Below are 25,419 nucleotides of genomic sequence, written 5' to 3' on the forward strand. Positions count from 1 at the left end.
ACCAGCACGAATATATGCGAAAGAGCCGGAGAAGGGAAAGGGAAAAAAAAGGATTGTTGGCACTGTTAAACCCGTCCTTTTAAACAAATGCGATCCATAAACCACCAAAAGAAAAAAACTAACACGTTCTTAGATGCAGCAACGAAACGGAGTAAAATAAAACGTGAGTTGAAAAATTAACTGATGACGGTTTGAAGCATTGACAGCAACTACCATGCTGCTTCGGGGGGGAGGGGGTGTTGTAGTCGTTATTGTGGCGCTGTTCTCTCTTGTGGAACAGCGACTTTCTCAACTCAATGTGATGTAGAACTATTCTTTCTCGGCATCCTTTGGAGTAACAAAAAAAAAAAACTGGCAAGAGCTATTCAGGCGTTTGCCAACCGACGTTTGAATACATCCTATTCCGACGCCCCACAACACTTTCCTCTCGCCCTTTTCATCGTTTCCCTTCTGCCTCCCTTCTTTCTCTTTTACATCCCCCCACAAAACTTTCAACGAAAGGAAAAGTTTCTTGACACGATCCTGCCACCTCTCAGAAAAAAAAAAGAAGAGAATTTATGTGTAGATCGTTGTTTTTCAATTATTATTTTTGATCGTTCTTGCCGCTGCTACATGTGTGTGTGTGGATGTGTGTGTACGTGTGCGCTCGGATGGTTGGTTAATGATGACATTCAGTAATGCATCTTTGGAAAATATTATTGGGCCTTGAGGAATTCAATGAGCCTCAGTTGCGGATGGACTTCCATTCAAAACAGACACAGTGATAAACAAAACACCCACATGTATCCCTTCAGTGCATTTCTCGTCAACACAAAAACCACTAGAGGTTGACATGATGGATAAGTTGATTAAATACTGTATTGGTCAAGTCCAAAACAAAAAGAAACATTTTTTTTGTCCGACCGCAGAGAAGTACCAAGAGGCAGGAGTCAATGAAGGAAGACGGCAACGCCAAACAATAGCAAACAACAGTAAATACACACCTTTCCGTTTCGTCATAATAAACCTAGCAGAAGCTTCGCAAAAGGGTTTCACTGGGTAAAAGGGAAGAAAACGAGAAGACACAACATGCTCGCGCATTCAAAGGACAGAAAAGGGAAAAGGGGGGAAAGAAGAGTTCGACTACTTTTCCAGATCGATATTAATTATGAAAGAAAAAAGCAGAACACTTGTACTTACGCACGAACACAACAGGACCTGAATCAAATTATTTAAAAAAGAAAATCCAAGCACGTATTGACTTCTTTTTTTTTTAATCCTCATTGCGCTTCGCTCACGGAGTACCCACCTTCGCCGTCAAGGAGCACAACTGCACGGTGCAGCTTGCGCAAGGTCTCGCGATGCGACACGGTAATCACCGTCACGCCGGCCTTCTGCAGCAGGTCATAAAAGTAAGGCTCGTCGTCCTGCGAGATGGCGCTGGTGCACTCATCCAAGAAGGCAAACAAAGGGCGGTGCAGCAGCACTCGCACGAGCGCCACACGCTGTCGCTCGCCGCCAGAGAGCACCTGCTCCCAATTTTTCGACGCATCCAGGCCGCCCTCTCGCTCCATCATCCCTCCTAGACCGAAGGAGTGCGCCGCGTCGATGATGACCTCGTCTGACACAAACGCCGTCTCCGGCGACTCCCTCGCGGCGTCCTCCACCGCGCTGGGATAGGTGAGTAACGCACGCAGCGAGCCGGATGGAAGGTAGGTGCGCTGTGGCAAGCACATGAGGGCGTTAGTCCCGGAGGGAATTGTAACGATGCCCTTCGCAGGCAGCCAGAGACCGCTGAGCACGCGCAGCAGCGACGACTTGCCGGAGCCGTTGCTGCCCATGATCAGCGTGTGCTTCCCAGGCACCACGGTGAGGCTGAAGTCACGCACAATGCAAATGCCGGCGGGGGAAATAATTTCGATGTTCGACCACGCCACGACGCTCTCCGCGTAGCGGACGTTCGCAAGTGCGTTGCGTGCGTTCATGGCGTTGATGCGATCGAGCTTCTCGCGCAGCTCACCGAGGCGGTGGACGCTGCCGCACAGCGCGCCGACACGCTTGTGGATGAGCAGCATGCGGCCCAGTGCGCCAGAGAAGGGGACGTAGAGCTGCACGTTCTGCAGGAACATCTGCGTCAGTTCGCCCTTGGACATCAAGTTGCGCTGATCATAGGCGACAAGGCTGCATACCAGGTAGCCGACCAGGCTCGCTCCGTACTTAATGAGCAGGTTATCGGAGAACCCACTCATAAACTTGAATCGCTTGATCTTGTACTCGTGGCGGATGAGAGAGCGCAGCAGGCGGCCGGTCTGCTCCCGCTCGATGTCCTCGCCGTTGTAGAAGGCAATCTCCTCAGCGTGGTTGATCAGCTGATACTGCTTCGTCCGCAGGTTGCCCTCCTTTTGCTGACTAACCGCGACGAGTTGCGCAAAGTTGGGCAGCAGCACCGCCATGCCGGTGGCGACGAGAAAGTAGTAGGACATCAAGAAACCCGGGGCGGCGAAGCCGCCATGCTTGGCGAGCTCGAGGGAGAGCGTCACGACGTCTAGGATTGGCTTGAAGAGGGCACGAAAGAGATGGGCTACGCTTTTGCAGAACTGGTTCGCGTCCTGCACCATCCGGTGATCTGGGTTGTCGATGATGGAGCTCTGTGTGGCGATCATGTACACCGTATTCCCCTGCAGGTACTCCTTGTTCAGCGCCGCCTGCAGGTTGTCCCGCATGCGCTGCTGCACCATCATCTTGATATACTGCACACCAATCTGCAGCACAGTTCCCGGAATGGCCAACAGCCCAATGTCCGCCACACTAAAGAGAAACAACTTGATCTTGCCTTCCACCAAAAAACGTCCATTGCGGCCCACAGCAGCGGCAAAGAGCAGTGTCAGCTGGGTGCGCAGGTAGAAGAGCACAACGAGCAGCATGGCGCCGCCAGACTCGAAGGTGACAAGCCTAGGGAAGGTCAGGCCGAGCAGGGAGCAGAAGCGACGCCAAAAGACGCGGTCTAGCTTGATGGGCTCCTCGCCTTCATCACTGCCGCTGGTGCGGCTAGGCGAGGAGTGCCTCGACCGCCGCTTTGGGGTGGCACCTGACTTTCGGCGCTGTATGAGATCGCTCATAATTCGCAACGCCGCTGCTGCACAGAGCAGCTGGGCGGCGTAGAAGCCCAGGTTTCGCCCCGATGCAAGCTTCGATGCCACCGGCATGGCTGAAAGAAAGGGAGAGAGATATGTATAGCTAAATAACTCGTACAATTCGTTGTTGCTGTTTAGCGGAGATTACTGGTTCACTGCCTCGAATGTTCGAGAAGATATCAATATTTATTTCAAGAGAATGAGATGAGCTGTAGCAACGGGTTCGCTGGCGTTTGGGCAAACGTGTGTGTGTGTTTGTGTGTGTTTTCAATGCGTACGACAGAAACCCTTCCTATTCACCAAGGAGTTTGTGTGCTTTCTCCCTCCTTCCGTTCTTCAGTGTCGGGTGGGAGACACCAATTCAATAAGAGCAAACTCTCAACGAGTTGAAGAGAAAAAAAAGAAAAGAAGCCAACTGATGAGCTACGAGAAGTCGTTGAAGGCGATTATTTCATGTGTATGCATGTGTGTAGGCAAAATGTGTATCAATACAGTGCGTGGAAGAAGAGAAGAGAGAGAGTTCGGCATCAACTACTACACACGAAGATAAGACATACGTTAACGCTACTAGATGTACGGGATGAGAAGAAACGCTTTTCTGCAGTGTCTCGATGCGTTTAAGGTTGTTACTGTCTTCATTGTTGTTATTTTAAGCAGTTGCCGTACTTTTATGTTTGACAGCATCCGCGCACCCACAGAATTTATGCTCCTGCCTGAATGGGCTAGACGAGTAAGTAAAAAGTGATAAAGCTGGAAAACCACGGTGCACATACCAAAGAATGTTCGAATAACAAACGCAACAAAAGCGAGGAGCGTAGAGTCTCTTTGGGGTGCTTGTGCACCGTGGCGATTCCTATTCCGCATCCACTGAAAAAGATAAGAAACGCGCTCCTGTATTCGTTTCTTGGACCGTCACCACCACCGCATTGCCCTCGTCGAAGTCCCTCTTCAACTGCTTCAATGTAGCAGCGTCGTCGACGAACACCTCGTGCGCGTACTCGTTCCCGTCCTCTGTGTAGAGGGACAGGGTGGCTTTGCTCTTACCCGCCTCGACAACGTCCATCAGGGAAAGCTGCCGCGCGATGCAAACCCCTGCCGCTGCCGCGCCGCCCCCAGCAGCCGCGTTGCCGGCATTTCGGTTGCCGCCCGGCGGCCCCGCTGTGCCGAGAACGGCCCAGTAGAGACTGAGGAGCTTGTCCTTCTGAGGGGATGTGAAAACGGTGAAGGGCATCTTCAAGGCTTCATCGAGGAGATGCAGAATAGGAACTGCTGCCGCCGCCGCCGTGTCGTCGTCGTCACCTTGTCCGTTTTCCTCGTCGTTGTCCGCCTGCCCGGTTGCCGCGGTTTTGCTCGATGCAAAGCCTGCACCCGGGGTGGAAGAGGAGGGCGATGTGCTTGTACCCGACGTGCTCGCCGGAGCCGGCGCTGGAAGACAAGACGCGTGATGCGTCGCGTCGTTGCCGTAGTGCGCCAATACAGCCATGTACAGCGCTTGCTGCGCCGCTTTTGTGAAGCGGTACTCCTGATTGCGAAAGAGGAAGCGGCGCAGCGTGTTGATTTCTTTTTTGAGCGCAGGACCGGTCAGGTGCGACTCCGCAGCCATTTTAAACTGCTTCGCGCGATCGTCCATCCCCGACATCGCGCGTGCGTGGAGCCAGGTGCTACCTCGGCTTTTTTTTGTCCGCTTGCTTGTTTTTTAGCCCACCGCTACGGCAGCGAACTCCTACAACGCAACGAGAAGGACAAGAGAAAAACGCAGTCGTAAATTCAGAAAAGCGATAGCATGTGTTGAATGGAACAAAGAAAAACATCGATAGGTGTGTGGATGAAGACAGAGAGGGAAACAGCGAAACAGATGCACGGGTAGAGGATTGAGCAGGATGCTTTTTCTTATGGCCAACGACGAGCTAGAGATCACAACAAATCAAAAAATAATTGTGGAGTGCATCTTCTGTTGTTGTTGTTTTGCTGTTATTAAGATGCAACAAACGCATGAGACCATTTTTTCTTTCATTCTCTCTTCACAAAAAGAAGCCCAAATATTTCGACAGCGCTTGTGAGGGAAAAACGAATCAGCAACGGCGTGCGTGGACAGTTATGTCAAATATTCTGTTTGTTGATGTTGATGTTTGGGTGAAGCACAGCGGCCAGAAAAATAAAACAAGCAACATTGCAGATGAGAGTAGCAAAATCGCAGATCCAGGAAAACAGGCACGCACGCACGCACTCACTCCTCCTCTTCAGGGCAGAACGCCTAAGGAGCACTTAGTACATAAAGAGAAGGTGAAAAAAAAAGTACGCGGCAGCAGGAAGGACATCGGTTTACTGAACCAAGACAGCAATCCAGAGTTTTTTTACGACAAAAAAACACGCATCGCCACGCGCTGGCGGATTCGGAGTAGCACAAGCACGAAGCAGGAAAACTTACACAGTAGTAAAAGATATCTATATCCTTTTTTGAGTGTCTCCGGACCCCTGCGGAGAAGCAAAGCGCTTTCTTCGCGTATTTCTCTCCGCTAGCAGCAGCCTTGGTCACCTCCGTTGCCGCCTTTTTCGCTTAGATTTGTCGCGCGCCGTTTCTCGTACCGCGCCGCTTCCTGCATCTTGTCGTACGCGTTCCGCGCCACCTCGTCAAAAGCCTGCGCCACACCAATTTTTGTCTTTGCTGACGCCAGCGCGAAGAGCATGTTGTTCTGCTGCGCAAAGCCCTGCGCTACGGACTTGGGCAGCGGCATTGAGTTCTCATCTGGGCACAAGTCAGTCTTGTTTCCAATCAGCAGAAACACGACGTTGTTGCGCTCCATCTCGTCACGGCGGCAGTAACTGTTGGCCTCGTCCAGCCACTTCTGCAGTCCGTGAAACGATTGCGGCTCACTGACGTCGTACACAAGCACCACAGCCTGCGCGCCGCGGTAGTAGGAGCTGGTGAGGGTGCGGAAACGCTCCTGACCAGCGGTGTCCCAGAGCTGCAAATTCACGGTCGCTTTCGCGCCGGTGTGCGAGTCCACCACGTTCACCTTCTTGATCTTGAAGTCGATGCCGATGGTGGCTGAGATGTTCTCGTCAAAGGTGCCCGTTGTAAAGGATACAAGCAAGGAGGACTTGCCTACGCCGCTGTCGCCAATCAAGAGCACCTTGATGGTGCGGTCACCGCTGTCAGACGACATGACACGCGTAAATTCTAAGAATAAAAAAAAAGAGATAATCGTGTGTGCGTATGTATTGTGTGTTCACTGCATTCGAAGATGGGCAGCGTAATCGTCATCAAATTTTTAAGAGAAAATAGTGCGTGCGAACATCACAGAAAGCCAGAGGAAGAGGAGAGAAGTGAGGAGAAAACGAATACAACGTGAAGATCAATAGAAGGTTCGGAATAAGCCATTCCGTGTTGGTCGTTAAACCCAGAGACACACTCTTCCAAAACTTCAGCCTAGCAGAGGATTGCACGCCATTGACATTGCGCTCCAACAGCATTATCGAGGAGGGAGAAAGGGAAAGAACGAACAATCATCGAAGTACAACATCAACGTTTACTGCCTTCGGTGTTCACATTTACGCTGCTCCCAAAACAATAGCAAACAAACAAAAAAAAGGCGGGAGACAGAGAAAGAGAGAGAGGCACTATGAAGTGCATCCTTTGAATGCTCCACAAGAGCGCCGCGACGAGAACCGCCAGAAAACAAAAGTCAAGCAGACCAACACAAAGGACGAACAGAAATGTACAGGTACACACATCCAACTACAAACTGCAGTTGCGCACAACGCGGAGATGGAACGGACCAACGCATCAGTTCCATAGCAGATGCTTCTTCGCATTCCCTCAATCGTCATCGTCGTCATCATCGTCGTCTAAGCCGTACACTCCGTACCACAGGTCCACGTAGCCTTCGTAGATCCAGTTGGTCATGATACAGTACGTGAGGAAGCACATCCCGTTTGCGGCGCCCATGAGCAGCATCCCTTGTGTGGAGAAGCACTTAGGTCCCATGGCAGACATTAAGGTGCGGCCAGACGCATTCTGCACGTCCAGGAGTTGATGAGCCAACGTGTGCAGAGATGACGGGGCCACCCTGCTGCGCAGTGCCGTTGAGAGGCGAAGCATGTGTGTCCTGTGCAGGGAATGCCAAGCTAACGCGGAAATAGAAGGAAGGCCGAGGAAATGGAGCCGTCAGACACTGCCGTCTTGTATCTCCGTTGCGCCTGTTGAAGAGCAGCGTCAAAAAAAGGCAGGCAGCTCCCCCCGGTGCTCCACTCTTCACACGCACACAACTAATTTGGCGTGCGTTCGCTAGAAAACTCAGCAGCAGCAGAGGAAGTTTCAATACGTCTAGTACAATGCCTCAAGCTTTTCCTCTCCTTCTCCTACACTCCCTGCCGATGTTGTTGGCGCTTCTACTACGATCCCAAAAAAAAAAGAGAAAGCAGCGTCGACAAACGTATTCGCTCTTGCCCAGCTGCTTTGTGGTGTGGTGAGAGAACTGAAGCGAACCACAAGAGAGAGGTGAAAAAAAAAAATACAATAAGAAACACGCGAGATGAAAAGAAAGGGAGACGAAAGAACGAGAAACGCAGCGCGAGTAGTTGTGAGAACGGCGATCATTTGCAAAGGTTCTCGTTGTTGCTGTTGCTGTCCAGCTTCCAAGAACACACCTGCCTTTCAAAGAAAAAGAAGGGAGGAAAGAGTGCGACGGTAGTAGGATTCGTGTCTTTTCCCGGTAATGGCTGCAACCTTTTGAATCAAACTTGCTTCTTTTTTAGAAACCCGCAAATACGCGTAGGGCCTTTACCTTCTACCTTTCCTTGGAACGGACGTCATTCAAAAAAAAGGGAGCTCTTTTCCTTCTTGATTCTTCCTTTCGTAGCCAAAAGACATCGACGGTAACAGTTTACGACACGAGATATGAACCAACCAGTGAACACACAACGCAAGGCGGTGGAACACGCGGAGTTGAAAACACAAAATAACACGAACGACGGAGAGAGAAAAACAAAAATGGACATTTGAATGTGTAAAAATGAAGTCACTACATGCAGACACGCACATATAAAAGGAAGAAAAAAAAAAGAACTCGAAATCTAACAGAACGGTTACTTCGTCCCTTCACAAATTATCTGTTCTCATATGTAGCAAAAATGAAGGTAAACTCTACCGACGCAAAGAATCCCAGTAAAACGGAGACAAGCGGCTGAAAATGAAATGCACGCAAAATTTTTAAAAAAAGTGAAAAGGGGCTTCCTCAAGCTTATCGTGAAGTTACAGCTAAAACAACACACACCAAGCGAGTGATGAGATGTCCTCACTAACTTGACAAGACAGGAAGCAGAAGAAAAAATAAATACAAACGAAGATTTCCATCACTCGAAAGACAAATCAGTGACTCACCAAAAAAAAAAAGGCTGCGGCGACTTTGAATCACATGAGGGTGCGCGCCGTGCAGCCTCATAAAAACACATAAAATCGAGCTCCAGCGAGCCAGAAAACTGTGTCGAAGATCACATACAAAAAGTGGCCAGATGCAGGGGAAAGAAAGGTATTGAGACTGAAAAAAAAATCCTCATGGGTTTCGGTGCACTGTCAACATTATTGGTTAAGCGAAAAAGTCACTTTGGGTAAGGATGCAGGAAGACGCCATCTTTGATGCATGTTGACCTCTCCATTATAGAGGGAAAAAAAAGCATTCGCTTCGTCAATGAATTGCAACTCCACACTCCGTTCGAGTAAGAACACGGCAGGGAGTTACGTCTAGGAATCTTTTCTGTTGTTGCTGCTATTGTTGAATTTTCTTTTCGAAGCACATTCCTCGCGACATAACGCGCGGAGACTCTACGGTATCACGAGAAAAAAAAGGGCTTTCGACGATGTGGAGGTCTTTGCATAATAATAATAAAAAGGACGCGCGGAAAAAAAGACAGAATGTCATAGAGAACAGAACATTTTATGCATGTCAAGACGGTTTTTGGTTAGAAAGGGCGAGAATTTGACCCTCGCTGCATCCGCAACAAGTAAAAGATACAAAATTTTGAGAAGATGATGAAAACAAAACTTGAAAATCGTGCTCTCTGTAAATGAGGGAAGAAGTAAAGTAGGAATTCATTCATTCTGCGGCTCATTGCAAGCGAGGCATGGATGGTGGTGCGCAGAGCATGTTGTTATACTTGCATTTACAGTTGTGGATGGTCAGCAGCCCGCTCTCGAAACAGAACATACGCAACGCTATCCACAAGCTGAGGTTGTGAAGAGAGAAGCTCGAAAACCAGGCTTCTTGCAGAAAAAAAAACGAAAAGAATGCTCTTAGATTGGGTAGAAGAAAAGAAAAAGAATGACGCAGTGGCACCGAATATGTGCGCAAAAGGCGATGCTTGTTCACCGCATTCGTACCTAAACACCACGAATAGAAAGAAGAAAAAATGAAAAGAGTAGAAACCACTTTGCAACAAGAGGGTTTTTCTCACTCGTACGTCAACGCAAACGAAACCGCAAAATCAAAAAAAAATGGGAAGAGGAGTGGTGGAACATAACAAAACAATTTTTAAAAAAATGAAACGAAAGAGGGAAAAGAGAGATGGGGAATTCATAAATAAAACCAAAACACAACGTGGTTTGCACATGATCAGCACGTGAAAAAAAAAAGGAAGAGGCTAACTTTTCTCCTTCACAAAATACAACGACAAACAGAAATAGGAAGGTCGCTGCTGTTCTGTTCTCTTCGTCAATTCAATGACCATGTTTGAGCCAAACCAGCGGATGAGATCGCATGATCACAAATTCGCCGCTACCTCTGCATTCTACAAGTATGCAAGTGCGTTGTGTAAAATAAACATCTATAATAGAAGTAATAATGCGCGGCTCCTCAGGTTTCTCCTTACCCGTTCTGTCGAAAGTCCTACCTGACAAAATTCTTCGCTAGAGGAGGCAGCACCGTCGTCGAAGACGGAGGCTCTTTTTTCGCCATAAGCCCTGCTACCATGTTTTGTCGCTGTCGCTGCGCGAGCGCCTGCCTTGGCTGTGCCAACCGCTGAGATCCGTTCAAAGCTGGATTACGGCCTCCCGCCCCTTCAGCTACTGCGCCAGAAGCGCCTTCGGGATCGTGTGGCCCTTTTAAGTCGCGCGTGCCGTCATCACGTGTGAAAGACATCCTGCGTTGCGTGCTGCGCGGCGGCGCGGCCGATTCCCGCGTCTGTCGCGGTGCCGTCGTTACCCCAGCACCGACAGCAGAGCCGGGAGCTGACGACCCCTTTGGCACGCTGAGAAGCAGGACCGCTTCTTCGCTGCTGCGCAACTCCTCATCTACAGGGACGTGGTTCAATTGCTTCGCAGGAAAATTGAAAGAAGAGCCCGGCTCGTGAGGGCGGCCTACGTTAAGGAGGCTGATACCTCGGTTCCCTGCTTCCAGCCCTAACTCCGACGGCATCGTGTAATCTTTCGTGTGAATACGCGACCTCTCCGTGGCCGGAGGCTGGCCTTCGTAGGGCGGTGGCGAAGGTGAGCCGTCGATGACCAACGAGTACTCTCTTCGTCTGGCTGCTGGTGCTTTTCCTTGTGCGTCTTTCAACGGGAGGGGCGGCACCAACTCTTGCGTCGAACGCTGCTTTGCGGAGTAGCTTACACTTTCATGACTCGGGTCCTTGTTACCGGTGTTGAATCCGGCCACGTTGGCAAATAGCAGCACACCATTGCCGTCGCTCCTCACGTTTCCCTCGACGTGCTCCTTCTCGGTTGAATGTGCAGCAGATGCGCCAGTCGTTTCGGAGCTGCGCCGCCGCCCCAACACACGATTATTCCTGTCCGCCTTGCTGGGAGCGGTGGGACCGTCGTTAGGGTTGGATTTGGCAGAAGGAAACGCGGCCGCCGTGATGGCACCGTGACCGACCTCCTCGTTGGGAGCCGTCGCCGCAGCCGCGGCAAGGTCCGCATCGCGCCTTGGGGCTGTCCGCTGCGTTGGTTGATGCGTCGTGGCGACGGACGGAAACGCAGGCAGCGGCAGCACCGTCGGCGAGAGGACACCCCGCTTGAGCGCGGGAGGCTCGTGCCCGCTCGCACCACCACGAGGAACGTCAAGGGCCAAAGTAGTGCCGCCAGCCGTCAACGCGGTGGCACCACCGTCGTCTGTGGCCAGTGAAAAGTCGCGCGTCTTCTGTGTTTTAGTTTCTGCGGTGATGATAAGACTCGAGGGGGTAGTCGTCGCATCCAGCATCTCCACGTCCGTCATATTTGTCGAGCGGCGCCGCCGACCGCGGCCAGCCTGACGACTGTGCCGATGCGACGCCGTGGCTCGTTGCGGGGCGCCCCCGGTTGACTGGGCCGTCGCACGCGGCGCGCTGCCGTCGCTCGAAGTAGTCAGTGGTGGAACAGAAGACCCGCTGGGACTAGAATGGTCGCCGCCCGGCAGTGGGCCAGAGCGCCTTGCGCGAACTGCAGGCTCCAGTGTCGCCCGCGTGTTCGGCTGGGCGGAATGTATCGCGGCTACCCCCGCTGTCGCCTCCCCTCTCGCCTGCCATACTGGCTTTCCGTGCGCCGCTCCCACTGGCATCGCAGCCGTGTCGCCTTCCTTCGATTCAGGGGCGACAGCCAAAGAAGAGGCCTCAGCGTTGAGAGCTACCGCAGCAGTGCTCTTGTCCTCGGTGTTCGTTGGAAAAACGAACTCCTCACGGATCCACTTGTGCCGCATCGCATCGCGCGGAGAGACGCGGGCAGCCGGGTCCCACTGCAGAAACTGCATGACGAAGCTGAGAAAGTCGTCGTCCTCCCGCACGCCGAGAAACTTTGCGAGCGACTTGGAGCCCGGCACGCGGACTCTGCCTTTTTTGGTTTGCCGTTCTCGCGGCTGCAAATGCCCGTCGAAGAACTCACGCTTCCTTCGCGCAGAAGAAGCTTCGATGAAGCTCTGAGGTGGAGGCCCTAAGTACTCCATGATACATCCTAGCTGGTCCTTCTCGTCGTCGCCTGGAAAGACAGGGTCACCGTTGGCGAGTTCGCACAAAATGCACCCAAAGCTCCACCAGTCAATCGCCTTCGTATACTTCTGCTCGAGAATGACCTCAGGCGCGCGGTAGAACCGGGACTGGATGTACATGAAGGAGTTGTGTGCGTCGAAGCTTGCGTCAAAGCTTGCAGAGCCGAGGTCCACGAGCTTCACCACAGACGGGTCTGACCCGCGTATCAGAATGTTCTCCGGCTTTAAGTCGCAGTGCATAATGTTCTCGCGTGCGAGAAAGGTCAACGCGATAAGCATGCGTGCCGCAATCCCGCGAACTAAAGACAGCGCCATCGGGTAGAAGTCTTTTTCTTTTAGGTACTCGTACAAATTTGTGCCTAAGAGTTCATAGCTAATACAGATATGACCGCGAAACGAAAAATTCTCGATCATGCGGACAACGCCGTAGAGGTTCTTAGGATCGCGGCTGTTCACGTGCTCGAGGATTTTGATTTCCTGCGCTGATTGCTGTAGTATTTTCCTCTCGTTGCGAATTAGCTTCACCGCAACTATCTGCTCGTCAGCGTGATCAATAGCCTTCAAGACCTGGCCAAATGCGCCGCTGCCAAGCTCTTCTAATATTTCATAGCGGTATGCTATGTGATCCTTGGCGTGAAAGATATACTCGCCGTCGCTAGTATCATAGCCGTCGTTGGGACCCGTCGTCGGAGCGTTTATCTTGTCAGTGCAGCCTTGTCCGCAATAGTAAATAACGGGATAGCTTGATATTTCATGCCTTTCATACGGTGAGAGACAGCTTCCATATTTTCGCATCCCTTCTGAGACGGACATAGCTGCAGAATGGGGTGCATCATCTTTGTCCTCGTGTCTCATCTCCCCACTCTATGAAACACCCAAACTGAATAGAGCACGGCGCTGCTGCTCAAAAAGAAGACAAAAGAATGAGAGAAAATGAATGAAGTCAGTGAGAAAACGAGAAATGAGGGGGGAAAAAGGCAACAGCTAGCTTGAGCTCTCGGCTAAAGCCTTCCTGTTCTTGACTGGAACGCAAGCTTCCGTCGAGTTGCACTGGTGTCGCAAACGTGGATCTACAGGGACCTATTCTTTACAATATCCTTTTCTGGCGGCCATAAATCTCATGTAAAGACTTTGAGAGCAGAAGCAGCGTTTTGCGCTCATATAGAAAAAGAAAACATAATGACAGCATTGAAAGCATTGAAAGCAGAAAGAAATGATTTAGAAGATAGAGTGGGACGAAGAAAAGAGGAGAGAAAACATGTTCTTGCTCGTGAAAGACTCTTCTAACGTATTTCTTTTCTTTTTATTACGCGGTTTCTTTAGAAAACATGGACCAAACAGAGTCGATTCAGCTATGAATCTCCTCATGAAAGCAGCAATAAGTGTCGTTATTACACCCTTTCTTTCTTTTGGGGGGATAGTTTTGCTTGCGCACATGTAGGTTCATGACCGTGTTGCTGTGACTCTACTTAAGACACTTGGAATAACATAATGGAACAAAGCTCTGACGGCCACTGTGTTCTGCGCATCTGTGTCAAGATGACAACAATTCAGTGAGCACGCGCTCCATCTCTTGCATCATGTTGTACCACACCATCCAGTCATCTGGTTCTTCCATCACATTCGGTTCCACCAACTCGAAAAAGCGCTCAGAGTAGTCTTCAAAGCCCAGAGGCGAGTAGGTATGCACTGAGAGCGGACGGCCGCAAGGCAATACCAGCTCTTCACCTCGCTTTTCAAGCCTCACGCTTTCCACGGAGCGGTTGGGAACGTTTGTGTAGCGAATCGAGTAGCCTATGCGACACCATAATACTTCCGCGACGTTGACGGCCGGAGCGCAGAGGCACTGCTTTCCATCTGCAGAATTGATGGCGATCAGGCAAGGGTGGCCGTAGTCGCCTATGAGATGCTCATTATTGTTCCGCAGCCGTCGTATGTTCAGGTCCTCCGGTGTTCTCAACAGAGCCGTGATCAGTTGCCGCGTGTGCCCGACCAGCTTGCGCCGCATCGCCGCATCTGGAAGAGCAGCCAGCAGCACGGAAGGTATATTTGCGACGTTGTGGATCGCTTCCGTTTTCTCTTGGAGGAGTTTCTGTTCTGCATCTCTGCGCTGCAGTTCCGCTTTCCACTTTGCTGTTTCGCGCTCTTCCAACAGGCGAATGATGCGCGCCTTGTCACTTCTCTTTCTCTCAACAAGCGCAGCGCGATCAAACTTTTCTTCCGCCGCGACAACAAAGCGATTCTGGCTCTCAAATGTGACAACGTCTGACAATCCATGTTCCACACGTGACTGCCACGCTTCCTCTTGTGAGCGTTTTAAAATGTATTGGTTGTGTACTTCTTCTGCTTTTTCCAGGGCAGGAGACCGTTCCATGATTGCCTCTACATCAAAATCAATCCCCAAAACGACCTCAACGGGGTTTGTGTTCTCTGCCTTGCTTTCTTGCGACGCATTTTGCGGCTCAACATTTTCTGAAGAAAACGAAGGAACGAGCTGTTGAAGTATACTGCAGAAAGACTTGAGAAGTTCCTCGATTTTACGGCACATGGTTTCGTTGTAAATTTGTTTGTTCGGGTCCGTTTCGCGAGCTTTTAGAACCATTTTGCGAATGCGCGGGCAGCCGTCAACGATGGACTGGTAGATACGCGAAGAAACCAAGTACAACTGTTCAGGGTCAGCAACTGTGTTTGAGGGGGCAGCTGCATTTGCACCTTTCTTGCCGTCTTCAGCAACGTGCGTAGCTTTTGCGATCGAGCTGCATAGGTTTGTGACATCTGCCGAAAGCAGATCCGTTAAAGCTACCAGTTTTTTGTATTCGGTCATGTGTGGAATACTGCAAAAGAAAAAATGGCGTTAATGATGTGACTTTTTCGTCTTTGTTTATTGCAATGAAGACACTCGTCAGGCCTTTTCTCTTTTGTGAGAAAGCGCAAGACCGTAATTGTGACAGTGGATAATGGCTCATACAAGAAAAAAGATAAAAAGAACAGCAAGAGGAAGTTCGCAAGTCGGAATTGTTAGAAGCAGGCTTTTTTGCCGCAGCGATACAATATGTAAGAAGTAGCTTTTGCATTGAAAAGAGAACAAAAACTATCTGCGTCTGCATTAGAGCTCGTGTGTTTTGAAAGGAACAGGAGAATTCATTTTTGAGTGCTGAGGAATCTTAAAATGAGCTCTCATATGGTCTTAGGTTTCTGTGTTTTTTCTCTTCCTAATTGTTTCGCCTCCGTGTTTATTTATAGAGCACCTTGCGCTTGCAGTTTTAAGCACACACCCAATTCGTCCACAAAGTAGTTGTTGTCAACAATGGCTTTGAAAGCGTTAACTGGAACACAGTACTTTCTTTCGATTTCTGGATCAACGATGCTCGCTGCGCCTTCCGCCTCTCGAACGTCGACGATAGAGTGTTCATCGCCAATAAAAATATTATCGTCGAAGAACGCATAAAAGTATTGCGGATCATTTTGTGACAGAGGGAAAACTTTTCCACCGGTTCTGCGTTCAGCGCCTTGGGCCCAGTTCGGGTAGTAATCAACGAGTCCACCAACATTGTTTGAGCGCGCGAAATAATCAAGCATGTGGTCTTTTAGATCCACAAACGATGTTTTGTACGCCGACGTGCATCCAGGCAGTTGTTTAAGGTGTTCAAGTATCTTTACAGCATCGGTTTCCTCATAATGAGGACCCAAAAACGAAAAAAGTGACACCTGCAGACCGTAACAAATGTACATTTCGTCCTTGTGACGGTAAACGCTGCCGCAAAGCGGTTCCCTGTAGCTGTCACGCATTCTTTGCAAAATGGGACCAGACGGTTTACAAAAATGTGTGCCTTGCACAAATGCCCTCCACTCTTGCAAAATGGACTCCAAGTCGCTTCCAAACGTCCTGAAGATGAGAGTGAACGGCATATCCGACTCGGACAGTATGTTGATCAGCCTGAAAAATGAGGGAATGATGCGATAGTATTCGTCGCCGTGTTTGAGGTGCTGCCGCTGAAGCTCAACAAGCGGCGCGTATGACTCGCCAGGCTGTCCGGCGTGCGTAAACTTTCTCGTAGCCTGGCGTCGCAAATTAGTCACAGTCTTCCAGACGGCATTCTTCTCTTGCTTTGGCAACTCCTGCATACCGGCTGGTTCGCAGTGAAGGCGATCAATATACGCGTCATATGTTACTATATCGCCTTTTGGCGGTAGTGAAACGGTGGCGTCTTTGTCAAAAGGGCCGTACAGCGCCTTCCACTTGTTATCCTTTGGATCGATCAACCCATACACATTAGCTGCAACGTTGCTGTTGAGCACGTCTTCCAAAGTGCTGCCCCCGGCCTGATCGATTTGAATAATTGTTTTGTTGATGTCCATATGCAGAACAAGGTGCCTCTTTGGGCATCCTTCAAGAAAGGGCCAATGCATTTGAGCCAAACAGCGTCGCGACATCCAATAGCAGGTAAGAAAGCTTTGTAGTTTCTGTATCACAGACTGGTCAGAAAAAAAAGGCACCCACAAAAAGGCGAAGAGAAACTGAAGAGTAATAACTTACTCGTTTTCTTCCACGTAAATAGATAGAAGGAAAACCATTGCCGAATGTGACCCACTTCAGATCAGATTGCTGTAGCACTGACTAGAAATTTTCAGTTAGAGACTGTTGTGAACGGAACAACCACAGTGTCACTCGCATTCGCTAACGTTGTCAGACCTCATCCTTACTTTGACGGTTTATTTAGGTCTCCTTTGTCACTTTTCTTCGCAGCTCTTATTCGCTTCTCTACCGCCCTTGGAGCACCGGTGCAGCAAACACTCTGTCATACAACCTCTGGACACTGAGGGGATGATAACCAGTAATACGTGGGAACACCTCAAGCAGATACCACAACACGTGCCCGATAACATTCCCAATCACTTCATTTGTCATACCTGAAACCATGGTATTGAGGAACATGAACACGAATGGGAGAAGACGCATTGAAATGGGTAGCACAAAGAAAATAGCCACCTGCATGTCCTGAAATAAGCGACTCATCACGTATGTCAGTACGGTGCCTAGCATGTAACTTAGGAACGGCACGTCAACAACAGAGGTAAATCGTAGTCCTAGAAGAATGGAGAACGTGACGAGGAGCAGAAAGAGATAGTCCAGAGGCTTTCTATGGAAGTACTGTGCCTCCAGGTGTGAGCTGACTAAATAAATCCACTGAATCTCCATCACGCAGTGTGCGCTAATTGGGCCAACAAAAAAGAAATTGGTAAATAGACGCCAGTACTGGTGTTCCTTCAGCACGAGTGAGGGACTCAAAATTATATAAATTGGATGAATGACCTCCAAAGACGACAAAAACCCAAGAATTGCCATCAGGCCGCAAATCACCACCGTGATAGGGGTGTCACGCAGCACATTTTCGAAAACACGGTTCATTTCACCCAAAGCCCCTCCCTTGATAAGAGCAGTAGAGAGCAGCCACCGTTCTATGTATTTCCTTTGCGTACTTAGCGGATTTCTGCACGTCAATAGAAGAAAACGTTGTGGGCAAAGAAGGGGAGGAGAAAATACGCAGGTGCAAAGATTGGTTTTCAAACCACACGTGTGCTCGACTTTTTCTTTTCATTGGTGAACTTGGGTGAGCGATGACATCATCGTTCACGCTCTGCTTTAAAAGTGGAAACTTCTCTTTTTGGCGTGCATTTGCATCCTGTAATCCTCTTTGCTGGCCTTCCAAACGGCTTCAGCGTTGCAGCAGCGATACGGCCTTGCTTTCAACATGCGAGCCTTTCCTTTTCTCTCTAGGGCATGAACGCAGTCAGATAACATAGGAATTTCCTCTTGTCAAAAGCTGTCATCCAGCCTCGCACTTCAGCGGGGTGAAAATTGGCACTGTAGCAACACCGCAAAACGCAAAACGCAGAAACTCGTCCGCCACACAACACTTCTCTTCCTTCTTTTTCCTTCACCCCCATACCCCCCCCCCCATCTCCATATTTCTCATCTTCCCGTCGACCCCCTGCACTTCTGCCACTTTATGCGCAAGCAAATAGCTCCTTGCACTTGAAGTGAGCACGCGCTTTGTTCGAAAAGACTGAGAGTGCAGAACACATTTTCTCTGTTGACCTCCAACACGGCGAGTGTTTTGCAAACTCGCTAAGCAGCTGCGACAGGCGTGCAGTGTTGGTGCTACATAAGTCGTCCGGTAAAATGGCACACAGGCTTTTCGAAACCTGCCTTGATCATCGTTGGAAAAGGGCATATCCCATGTTCGTCAACCTGCGCAAATTCCCTACCTCGCCAGCAACAAAAAAAAAAGAATAGAGCTTTCCCTGGAAAAATCTCTCCGGGCGAAAATAGAAAAGGGGCAAGTGAATTGACTCCCTTTCCTTGCTCCTTGAAAGTGATGCAACGCGAATATGAAAACGACACTTTTTCCCTCCGGTTTCGCGCCCCTTCTCCCTCCACTGTTTCCTCATTACTGCTTGCTCAGAATGTCATCGGCTGTGGCTCTTTTTGGTGGCGCGGTGGTTGGTACTCTGGTGGTGTTGAAGGTGGTGCTCACCCCGCGTGCTTTCCGCACTATTGCGATCGGGGTGGCTGTTGGCGCCGTGGGTGGAGGAAGCCTTGCCTATATGAACCGACTGCGTCACCACTCAATCACAGCAAGTTTCAAGCCCGTCGGCCTCACAGCTCCGCCTCCCAACTTTACGTCTATGCAGCCTCTGCTATACAGACATTTGACGGAGGAGTATGAAAGCCGCGGCGAACTTGACCTAGGCGAGGAACACATTACGGTGCAGCCCAACGTTTTCGCACAAATTGGGATTCTCGACGTGAACGGCATCCGACAGATGTGGACAAAGGCGATCATCCCATGTCTCCGTGATGGGCGCGAAACGAACCTCCTCGACAGCAGCGACGGATCGCAAGCCGATCTGGAAGCACAAGTAGTGTTTTGCGACATCGGCAGCGGTGTCGGGAATGTGTGTTTGCAGGTGCTCGCTGAAACAAAATGCCCTAAAAGCGTTGGTGTGGAAGTCATACCGTCTCGCATTGCAGCAGCACAAGAAGCATCGGCCGAGGCCAAGAAGCTTTTTTCTGACATCTTTGCTCAGAAAAAAGCTGTCTGGTTGGAGGAGGACCTCGTACATTGTGCCAGTCAGCTCAAAGAAGAAGGCGTAAACGTTCTTTTCACGCATTCGTGGATGTTTGACGACTCTCTTATGACAAAACTGACAGAGGTCATCGCTGCAGTCCCCACAATTGAGTGTGTTGTCACTTCACGCAAGCTGGACGATAGAATTCTCGCGAGCACCACACTACGTCAAAAAACGCTGATGTTCTTCTCCGCTGACTGGAATGACGAAGCTCCGTTTTATGTGTACGGGAGGTGACATGTCGCCAGCATCTCACTGACTGAAACTCACGCTAGAAAAACTGCACAGGTGCGAAAAGAGCTGCATTTACAATCTCCTTGCTACCGGACGCGTACTTATCTTGCCGTAAACTCAAAGCGCCAAGAAGCGCTTGCAAAACGCTACGTTTTCATTTCATGAAAGCTGGCTCTTTTTTTTTTCACAGTGAGTTCCTAACTCTCTTTGCTGCCGAACGGTCTTGTAGATATAGTCCTCACGCTTGAAGTTAAAAGATAAAGCCCGTGTCTGCAACGGTGATCAAGCACTACGGTTGTTACCTTAAACGTAAACCATATTGTCAACTTCACAGAAGCTGCTATATATATATACAATGTTGTAAATATTGTTGTGGAACTAGGGAAGCTCAGCCGCTTCTCTTATTATTCATCGACCTTTTAGCATGATGATGTTTTCTGAAAGCTCTGACCGAGACCAGTCACTAGCTGCTTTGTTTCTCTGCTTTCGATTTCTGAATACAACGGTGTTTGTGAAACGTTCTGCGGCCTCTGCTGCTGCATTTTCTGGCCAGTATCTGATCCTGTTTACTTGTATTTTGCTTCTCTTCTCATCTATGGATTAAACTCTCGTGCCTTTTTCTTTCCTCTTCATCTCTATCTCTCTTTGCTTTCCTGTCTCTCTTACGAATCTCACTTTTCGTAACGTCCGCGGTTATATTGTTTTTTTTTTTTCTGTATTGTCGCCGCGATGGATTTGTTCAAAGAAATCTTTGCGTCTCTTTTTATCACAGTATAAGCAATTCAGAAGTTGACGCTGTGTTTTTGATTCTTTTTATCTACTCCAGTTTAATCTAACTTTTCGAAAGTTGCATCCATGAGCACGACATATGATCCAGAAGAGCTGTCGATTGAGTTCGGCAGCGAGATTGACTCCCTCTTCGACGAAGAGGATGAAAATGAAGAGGAGTTTGTGTTTTCGAGCGAGTCGGTTCCGCTAGTGAAAGACTTGATGAAACGGCTACTGAAAACGTCGCGCATTCTAAAAGAGAAAGCCTCCGCGGTGGAAACTCAAATCACTGCTGCAGCCAGCGCGTCGGAAAACGATACCGTTCCTACACCAGCTGCCAGCAGCAGCGCTGCTATTGAGCAAGAGGCCGCAATACGACAGCTCGTCGAAGTGCAAGAACTCTACAGCTTTTTATGGGCTCGCCTGTTATGCGTTCTCGACGAAGAAAATGAACGTTGTTCTGACACGTATATGACCACATTGAACATGGAGGACCGTGTTCCTTTTGAGTCTCTAGCTCATGCGATTCATCACAACACCGTTTTCTGTGACCACATGGGCGAATTTGTCGGTTTCAATTTCGACCAACGGCTGGAACGCGACGAAACAGCAAGCATACCAGGACACCATCTTCTAATGGACTACTACAAGGCGATGATACGTACGCAGTCTACCGTCGCTCAGTGTTCGTTGTTAGTCGTGGAGGGCTCTCGTGAGAGCTTTTTAGACCCGATCTCCATGTACGACCTCTGCAAGACGTTAGCTACGGAAAAGAACCCTCGCAAACGACTTGTCCCGCTATCTCTAATGTTCAGTCTGCTTGATCAAGATGAACAAACCGTGGCCGAGGCATTAGCGCAGAACATGCCAAAGGTTCTGCTCCAGCGCTTTCGACATTGGGTCCACCAACTGTACGGGTACTTTCCACTGTATCGAGAGAGCGCACCCGTTTCACGAACTCAAAGAAAGTCGCCTCAACGGTATCGTTCTGCCGCGGTTGCAAGTGACCAAGACTCTCGTCCTTTGTCGCGGAGAAGCTCCCCCGGTCGATCTCCTGTGGCGTCGCAGCGCCATTCGCCAGTAAACCAGGCAGCGGAACACAGCAACGGGGTTCATGCCGCTGAAGCAGCCTCTATGATGCCAGACTCACCGCTTCCGCAGTCTACCGTGCCGTCATTCTCACCTGAGAAACCATCATTCGAAGAGAATTCGAGAAATACCCGCAAGCGAGAGCGCCGGAATCGAAGTCTCACCCCGCTGGTGTCAAAGCACGCCCGCCACGACCCATCGTTGTATCTTGACTTTTACCTAGACAATTGGGTTCCGAAAACTGGTGACCGAGTTGGGCGCGGGCCGGGCTGGAATAGCGGAGAACAAGGAAAGGGCTGTGATTACGGCGTGGTGGAAGGGTGCACAGAAAACGAACTCATTGTCCGTTGGGTTCTAAGTGCCGACTCCGCTGCGTCAGGCGACGAGGATCGGCTGTTTTTGTATCGGTTCGGCGCACCACATTACGAAGTCGTCAACTGGGAAACGTATTTGAGAGTGAAAACGAAAAGCACCTCGCAGGCGGACATTCGGCTGCTTGAGCTACTGCAAATCAGCGTTGTTGTGGGAATCTTGTGCCAGCAAAGTGATGCAATTCTGCCAGCCTTGCAATTCCAGACCATCGAATCGACGCTGAAAGTGCTGGACTCCATCGACGTCAGCGCGAGCAGCGCGGAGAACGAGCAGGCCAAGGAGACTTCCGAGCGCGCTATTCGTCAAACGCTCGCTGAGCACAACGTAGATGAGGCGACACTGGATGAAACAATGAAAACCCTTGCACAATGGGATGTCAACTTGATGGCAGTCAAGCGGCGCTACCGCATGGAAAGGGAAATGCTGGCGCGCATCGGGTGGGTTCTCAGTGCGATCCTTTCTCACAAAAAACTGGCCCTCCTGTTTTTAGATGCAGACGGTGTCAGTCGAATACTTCATCTTGTCGACGGCAAACTAGAAGCCTACACTACTTATGGCTGCGCGATTGTGTTGTCGCATTTGGCGAAAACAATTGTTTTCGAGGAGCTGCTGCGGCGGCAGCGGGAATACTTTGAGCCCATCATGGAGTTTATCATTGAACAATGGAGGCACACCACCAACAGTGACATTCAGAGCAGCGTGGGCGCTTTTCTCTTTCATTCGTTAAGCTTTCCCATTGTGGTGGACTATTTTGAAGCGCACAACGGCCCGGTCGAGTCCATTGAAGCCTTGGAAAAGTGCCTGAAGGACTCAGAAGAGCAGTTCGACGTTCTGCACAGTGACCTGCTCCTCGCTTTGCTGCGCTGCATTAACATTTACCTAGTGACGCACCTCATGCTGTCGACTAAGGTCATCTTCCGCAAGCATCGTGTCCTCTCCTCCCTAGTAACGCAAGCATCGCGAACTATGTCGCTGCCGCGCGACCCGCCTACTGTAGATGCTATATTGGGTTTTCTAGCCGCACCCTCTCCTGGTCTTCCTGGCATGTCAGCGGAGAATGTGCAAAGCCTTCTCACGCCGGAGCGTCTGGGTGCGATCCAGAAGCTCGTTGACAAAGGCATGCACACACTGCTGCTCCGCTGCGCCAATTTCTTCTTTGTCCAAAGCCGATGGGACTTGCTGGTCGCTTCGTTGCAAGCGCTCTGTGCGTTGACGGTGATTCCGTACGTGCGGCCGCTGATTGTGGAGGTGCGCTCACACGAATCAGGGATCGCACAGCTTTTGGCGATCGTTAATGATCTAGCGGCAGCGTACCACAACCGCAACACGTCTCGCGAAGCACACCTCCTTCCGTGTGTCGTAGCAGTGCTGCAGATCCTCATCCATGTCACCAATCCACCAGTGGATATGGCAGACGAGAGCGCAGTGGCCAACTTCAACAACGCATGCGGCGCGTTTCGTGCCAGCGATGGCATTCGCGCCCTCTTGGAGTTGCTCAAGATTCGCAAGGACGCTTCAATGTCCGCCAAACTCAATTACTTTCCCGTTATTGCGCGAGCTGTGCAGCTGATGGTCGTGCTGCGGCGCTACAGCGACACGAGCGCGCTCTTTGAGGCGCTGAACATACACACTCTGGCACAAGATCTTCTGGCACAGTATGGCAATGCGCAGCGCGAGTTTATCTCCGTCGTGGGCGCCCGCAAGCTTCCCACCGATCTCGGGCCTGCAGGTCACTTCATGGACAACCTGAAGTGCTTCATGCCGAGCGCGTTTGGTGGTGCAAACCAGGCCGATGTCGTGAAGGTTCACACCGTTGACCCGCTAGAGATTGAGCAGCGCCAAGCCATCATCGGTCGCGCAGTAGTGGACTACTCGAAGGAGTCGCTTTTGGAGCTCATTGCGGACCACCTGGACAGTGAGGGTCTCATCTCGGCCGCGACTGCGCTCCGGCAGGAGGGAAACATCAAGCCACCCGCCGTGATTGGGACTGCCAGCGTAGACGGGGCAGCCACATCCATGTCTATCAGTGACGCGACCGTCAAAGGGCCTAGCCCTTCACTTGACGGCGTCATCCGGTCCTACTTGCGTCAGCAGCAGGAGCGCTGCCCGAATCCCATCGAAACGCTTCCTCAGTTTGACCTCACAAAGAAACACGTGTACCTACCGCCCCCGACCCCGCTCGATGACACGCGAAACGAATTCAATCGTTGCCTGCAGCACCGCTCGGGTGGCAAGATCACCTTGCGCACGCAAACCAACGCCAACTGGCTCACGTACCGCTACCCGGCGTTCATGTTCGACATCACCGGCAGCGGCGACGAGCTGCAGGGAGAGAGCGTCGGCTTCTGCGACAACGGCGACGCCATCGTCATTGGCACCTCCGAAGGCGCAGTGGCGCTCTTTGACACGTTCCCCGAGGAGTCCACGGATGAGAAGCTTCTCGAGCAACACCTCGTGTTTGAGAACGAAGCCGTCGCCTCGCTTGTCGTGTCGGACGACGGGAGCCTGATTGCGGCAGTGAACGATACGCATAAAGTCCACGTGATGCGCCGTTCTCTTTTGCCTGTGCCCCAGCAGGAGCTCACGGCGTGCCGCACACTGCGCTTCTCGCACAACAATCAACTAGCTGTGATCACATGTGAGCAAGAGCACACCTGTCGCGTCCACGATCTCGTGGCGGGAGTGGAGCTGCGCACCTTTTCCGACCACATGTACACGGGTGAGAACCTCACAAACGTGGCACTCTTCGACAGTACCTCGCAGCTTGTCCTGAATGACGCGATTCTATGGGACCTGCGGGCACCGGAGAAGCCAGTCTTCCGTTTTGATCGCATTACGGAGTCGTTTGCCAGTATTTTCCACCCAAGTCAGCCGATGGTTGTCATCGACGAGCGAGTGTGGGATATGCGCACGTGGCGCATGATGCAAACGGTGCCGACATTTCAAAAAACAACCAGCTTTCACTGCACCAAGGCGGGTCGTGTGTTGTACAGCTTCCGCGAAGCGTCGCGCTCCAATGGGACGCTGCTCCCCATTGTCTCCGCCGTCGACAGCTACACCTTGGATAGCATCTTTTCCGAAGAGGTGCGGCCAGCCTTCAAGGCGTTTGCGGTTGATCCGTCCGATCGATACTGTGCCGCCATCCTTGACCAGGACATCGAGTCCGTGATCCGTCTCTTTAGCCTGTCCGCTGGGCCGTATCCCGACCACGGCGCCTTTGCCTCTCCGGCGGTGCAGGAGGAACACGAAAGCTCGCTCGCCGACGACGAAGAGGAGGAGATGGGGCAGTGGTCAATGGACGACGACGACTACGACATTGGCAGCTCCTCGGACACCAACGACACATCGGAGGAAGACGAGGACGAGGACGACACTTCCGCATCGGAGGAGACAGAGGAAGAGGAAGGCGATGACGACGATGATAATGGGAGCTCCCAGGAGGAGGAGGAGGAAGAAGAAGAGGACGAGGACGAGGAGGAAGAGGAGGAAGACGACGAAGACTTTGCAACCCCGTCGGATTCGACAGCGCAAGATGAAGGTGCGCAGGGTGGATCTTCCGCGCCCCCGGAACAGGACGGGTCGCCTTCTGGCGTGACATAAAAGAAGAACGGTACTGTGAATTTGCTCGAAACACGTGTCATGTTTATTTACCACGGCGCATCTTGTGTGTGTGTGTTTTTTCTTCTAAGTAAACATAAAACATCATAGAGAGAAAATTGTAACGAGCACGTGCCCCAAAAACTAACCTACTTTTC

General features: G+C 50.8%; 10 protein-coding genes across 11 annotated transcripts; 2 read left to right on the plus strand and 8 right to left on the minus strand.

Annotated features, from left to right (window-relative positions):
* Window positions 1-1,259: 1,259 nt before the first annotated feature.
* On the minus strand, window positions 1,260-3,537 carry ABB37_04487 (glycosomal transporter (GAT2) putative (GAT2); the record flags this gene model as incomplete). Its single annotated transcript, XM_015802182.1, has 1 exon — window positions 1,260-3,537. The coding sequence occupies exon 1, from the start codon at window positions 3,183-3,185 to the stop codon at window positions 1,260-1,262; it is 1,926 nt and encodes a 641-aa protein (XP_015659583.1). The 5' UTR covers window positions 3,186-3,537.
* Window positions 3,538-3,966: 429 nt separating this feature from the next.
* Window positions 3,967-4,837, minus strand: ABB37_04488 (hypothetical protein; the record flags this gene model as incomplete). The annotated part of the gene is made up of 1 exon (XM_015802183.1): window positions 3,967-4,837. The coding sequence occupies exon 1, from the start codon at window positions 4,750-4,752 to the stop codon at window positions 3,967-3,969; it is 786 nt and encodes a 261-aa protein (XP_015659584.1). The 5' UTR covers window positions 4,753-4,837.
* Window positions 4,838-5,629: 792 nt separating this feature from the next.
* On the minus strand, window positions 5,630-6,347 carry ABB37_04489 (small GTP-binding protein Rab18 putativeras-related protein; the record flags this gene model as incomplete). Its single annotated transcript, XM_015802184.1, has 1 exon — window positions 5,630-6,347. Exon 1 carries the CDS (start codon window positions 6,278-6,280, stop codon window positions 5,630-5,632), a length of 651 nt encoding a protein of 216 aa, XP_015659585.1. The 5' UTR covers window positions 6,281-6,347.
* A 586-nt stretch (window positions 6,348-6,933) lies between these two features.
* ABB37_04490 (unspecified product) lies at window positions 6,934-7,592 on the minus strand (the record flags this gene model as incomplete). Its single annotated transcript, XM_015802185.1, has 1 exon — window positions 6,934-7,592. The coding sequence occupies exon 1, from the start codon at window positions 7,213-7,215 to the stop codon at window positions 6,934-6,936; it is 282 nt and encodes a 93-aa protein (XP_015659586.1). The 5' UTR covers window positions 7,216-7,592.
* A 2,405-nt stretch (window positions 7,593-9,997) lies between these two features.
* On the minus strand, window positions 9,998-13,224 carry ABB37_04491 (putative protein kinase putativedual-specificity protein kinase; the record flags this gene model as incomplete). 2 transcript variants are annotated; one of them, XM_015802187.1, is made up of 1 exon in its annotated part: window positions 9,998-13,224. In XM_015802187.1, the coding sequence occupies exon 1, from the start codon at window positions 12,878-12,880 to the stop codon at window positions 9,998-10,000; it is 2,883 nt and encodes a 960-aa protein (XP_015659588.1). In that variant the 5' UTR covers window positions 12,881-13,224. The 2 variants fall into 2 exon arrangements, with proteins under 2 accessions (XP_015659588.1, XP_015659587.1); XM_015802186.1 differs by having other exon boundaries at window positions 9,998-13,197.
* Window positions 13,225-13,601: 377 nt separating this feature from the next.
* Window positions 13,602-14,983, minus strand: ABB37_04492 (hypothetical protein; the record flags this gene model as incomplete). The annotated part of the gene is made up of 1 exon (XM_015802188.1): window positions 13,602-14,983. Exon 1 carries the CDS (start codon window positions 14,889-14,891, stop codon window positions 13,602-13,604), a length of 1,290 nt encoding a protein of 429 aa, XP_015659589.1. The 5' UTR covers window positions 14,892-14,983.
* Window positions 14,984-15,304: 321 nt separating this feature from the next.
* Window positions 15,305-16,544, minus strand: ABB37_04493 (hypothetical protein; the record flags this gene model as incomplete). Its single annotated transcript, XM_015802189.1, has 1 exon — window positions 15,305-16,544. The coding sequence occupies exon 1, from the start codon at window positions 16,424-16,426 to the stop codon at window positions 15,305-15,307; it is 1,122 nt and encodes a 373-aa protein (XP_015659590.1). The 5' UTR covers window positions 16,427-16,544.
* Window positions 16,545-16,829: 285 nt separating this feature from the next.
* ABB37_04494 (hypothetical protein) lies at window positions 16,830-17,560 on the minus strand (the record flags this gene model as incomplete). Its single annotated transcript, XM_015802190.1, has 1 exon — window positions 16,830-17,560. Exon 1 carries the CDS (start codon window positions 17,475-17,477, stop codon window positions 16,830-16,832), a length of 648 nt encoding a protein of 215 aa, XP_015659591.1. The 5' UTR covers window positions 17,478-17,560.
* A 972-nt stretch (window positions 17,561-18,532) lies between these two features.
* Window positions 18,533-19,438, plus strand: ABB37_04495 (hypothetical protein; the record flags this gene model as incomplete). The annotated part of the gene is made up of 1 exon (XM_015802191.1): window positions 18,533-19,438. Exon 1 carries the CDS (start codon window positions 18,536-18,538, stop codon window positions 19,436-19,438), a length of 903 nt encoding a protein of 300 aa, XP_015659592.1. The 5' UTR covers window positions 18,533-18,535.
* An 852-nt stretch (window positions 19,439-20,290) lies between these two features.
* On the plus strand, window positions 20,291-25,264 carry ABB37_04496 (hypothetical protein; the record flags this gene model as incomplete). The annotated part of the gene is made up of 1 exon (XM_015802192.1): window positions 20,291-25,264. One exon carries the CDS (start codon window positions 20,291-20,293, stop codon window positions 25,262-25,264), a length of 4,974 nt encoding a protein of 1,657 aa, XP_015659593.1.
* Between the last annotated feature and the right edge of the window lie 155 nt (window positions 25,265-25,419).

This window comes from Leptomonas pyrrhocoris (genome assembly GCF_001293395.1).
Source record: "Leptomonas pyrrhocoris isolate H10 chromosome Unknown, whole genome shotgun sequence".
In the NCBI taxonomy this organism is placed as follows: domain Eukaryota; phylum Euglenozoa; class Kinetoplastea; order Trypanosomatida; family Trypanosomatidae; genus Leptomonas; species Leptomonas pyrrhocoris.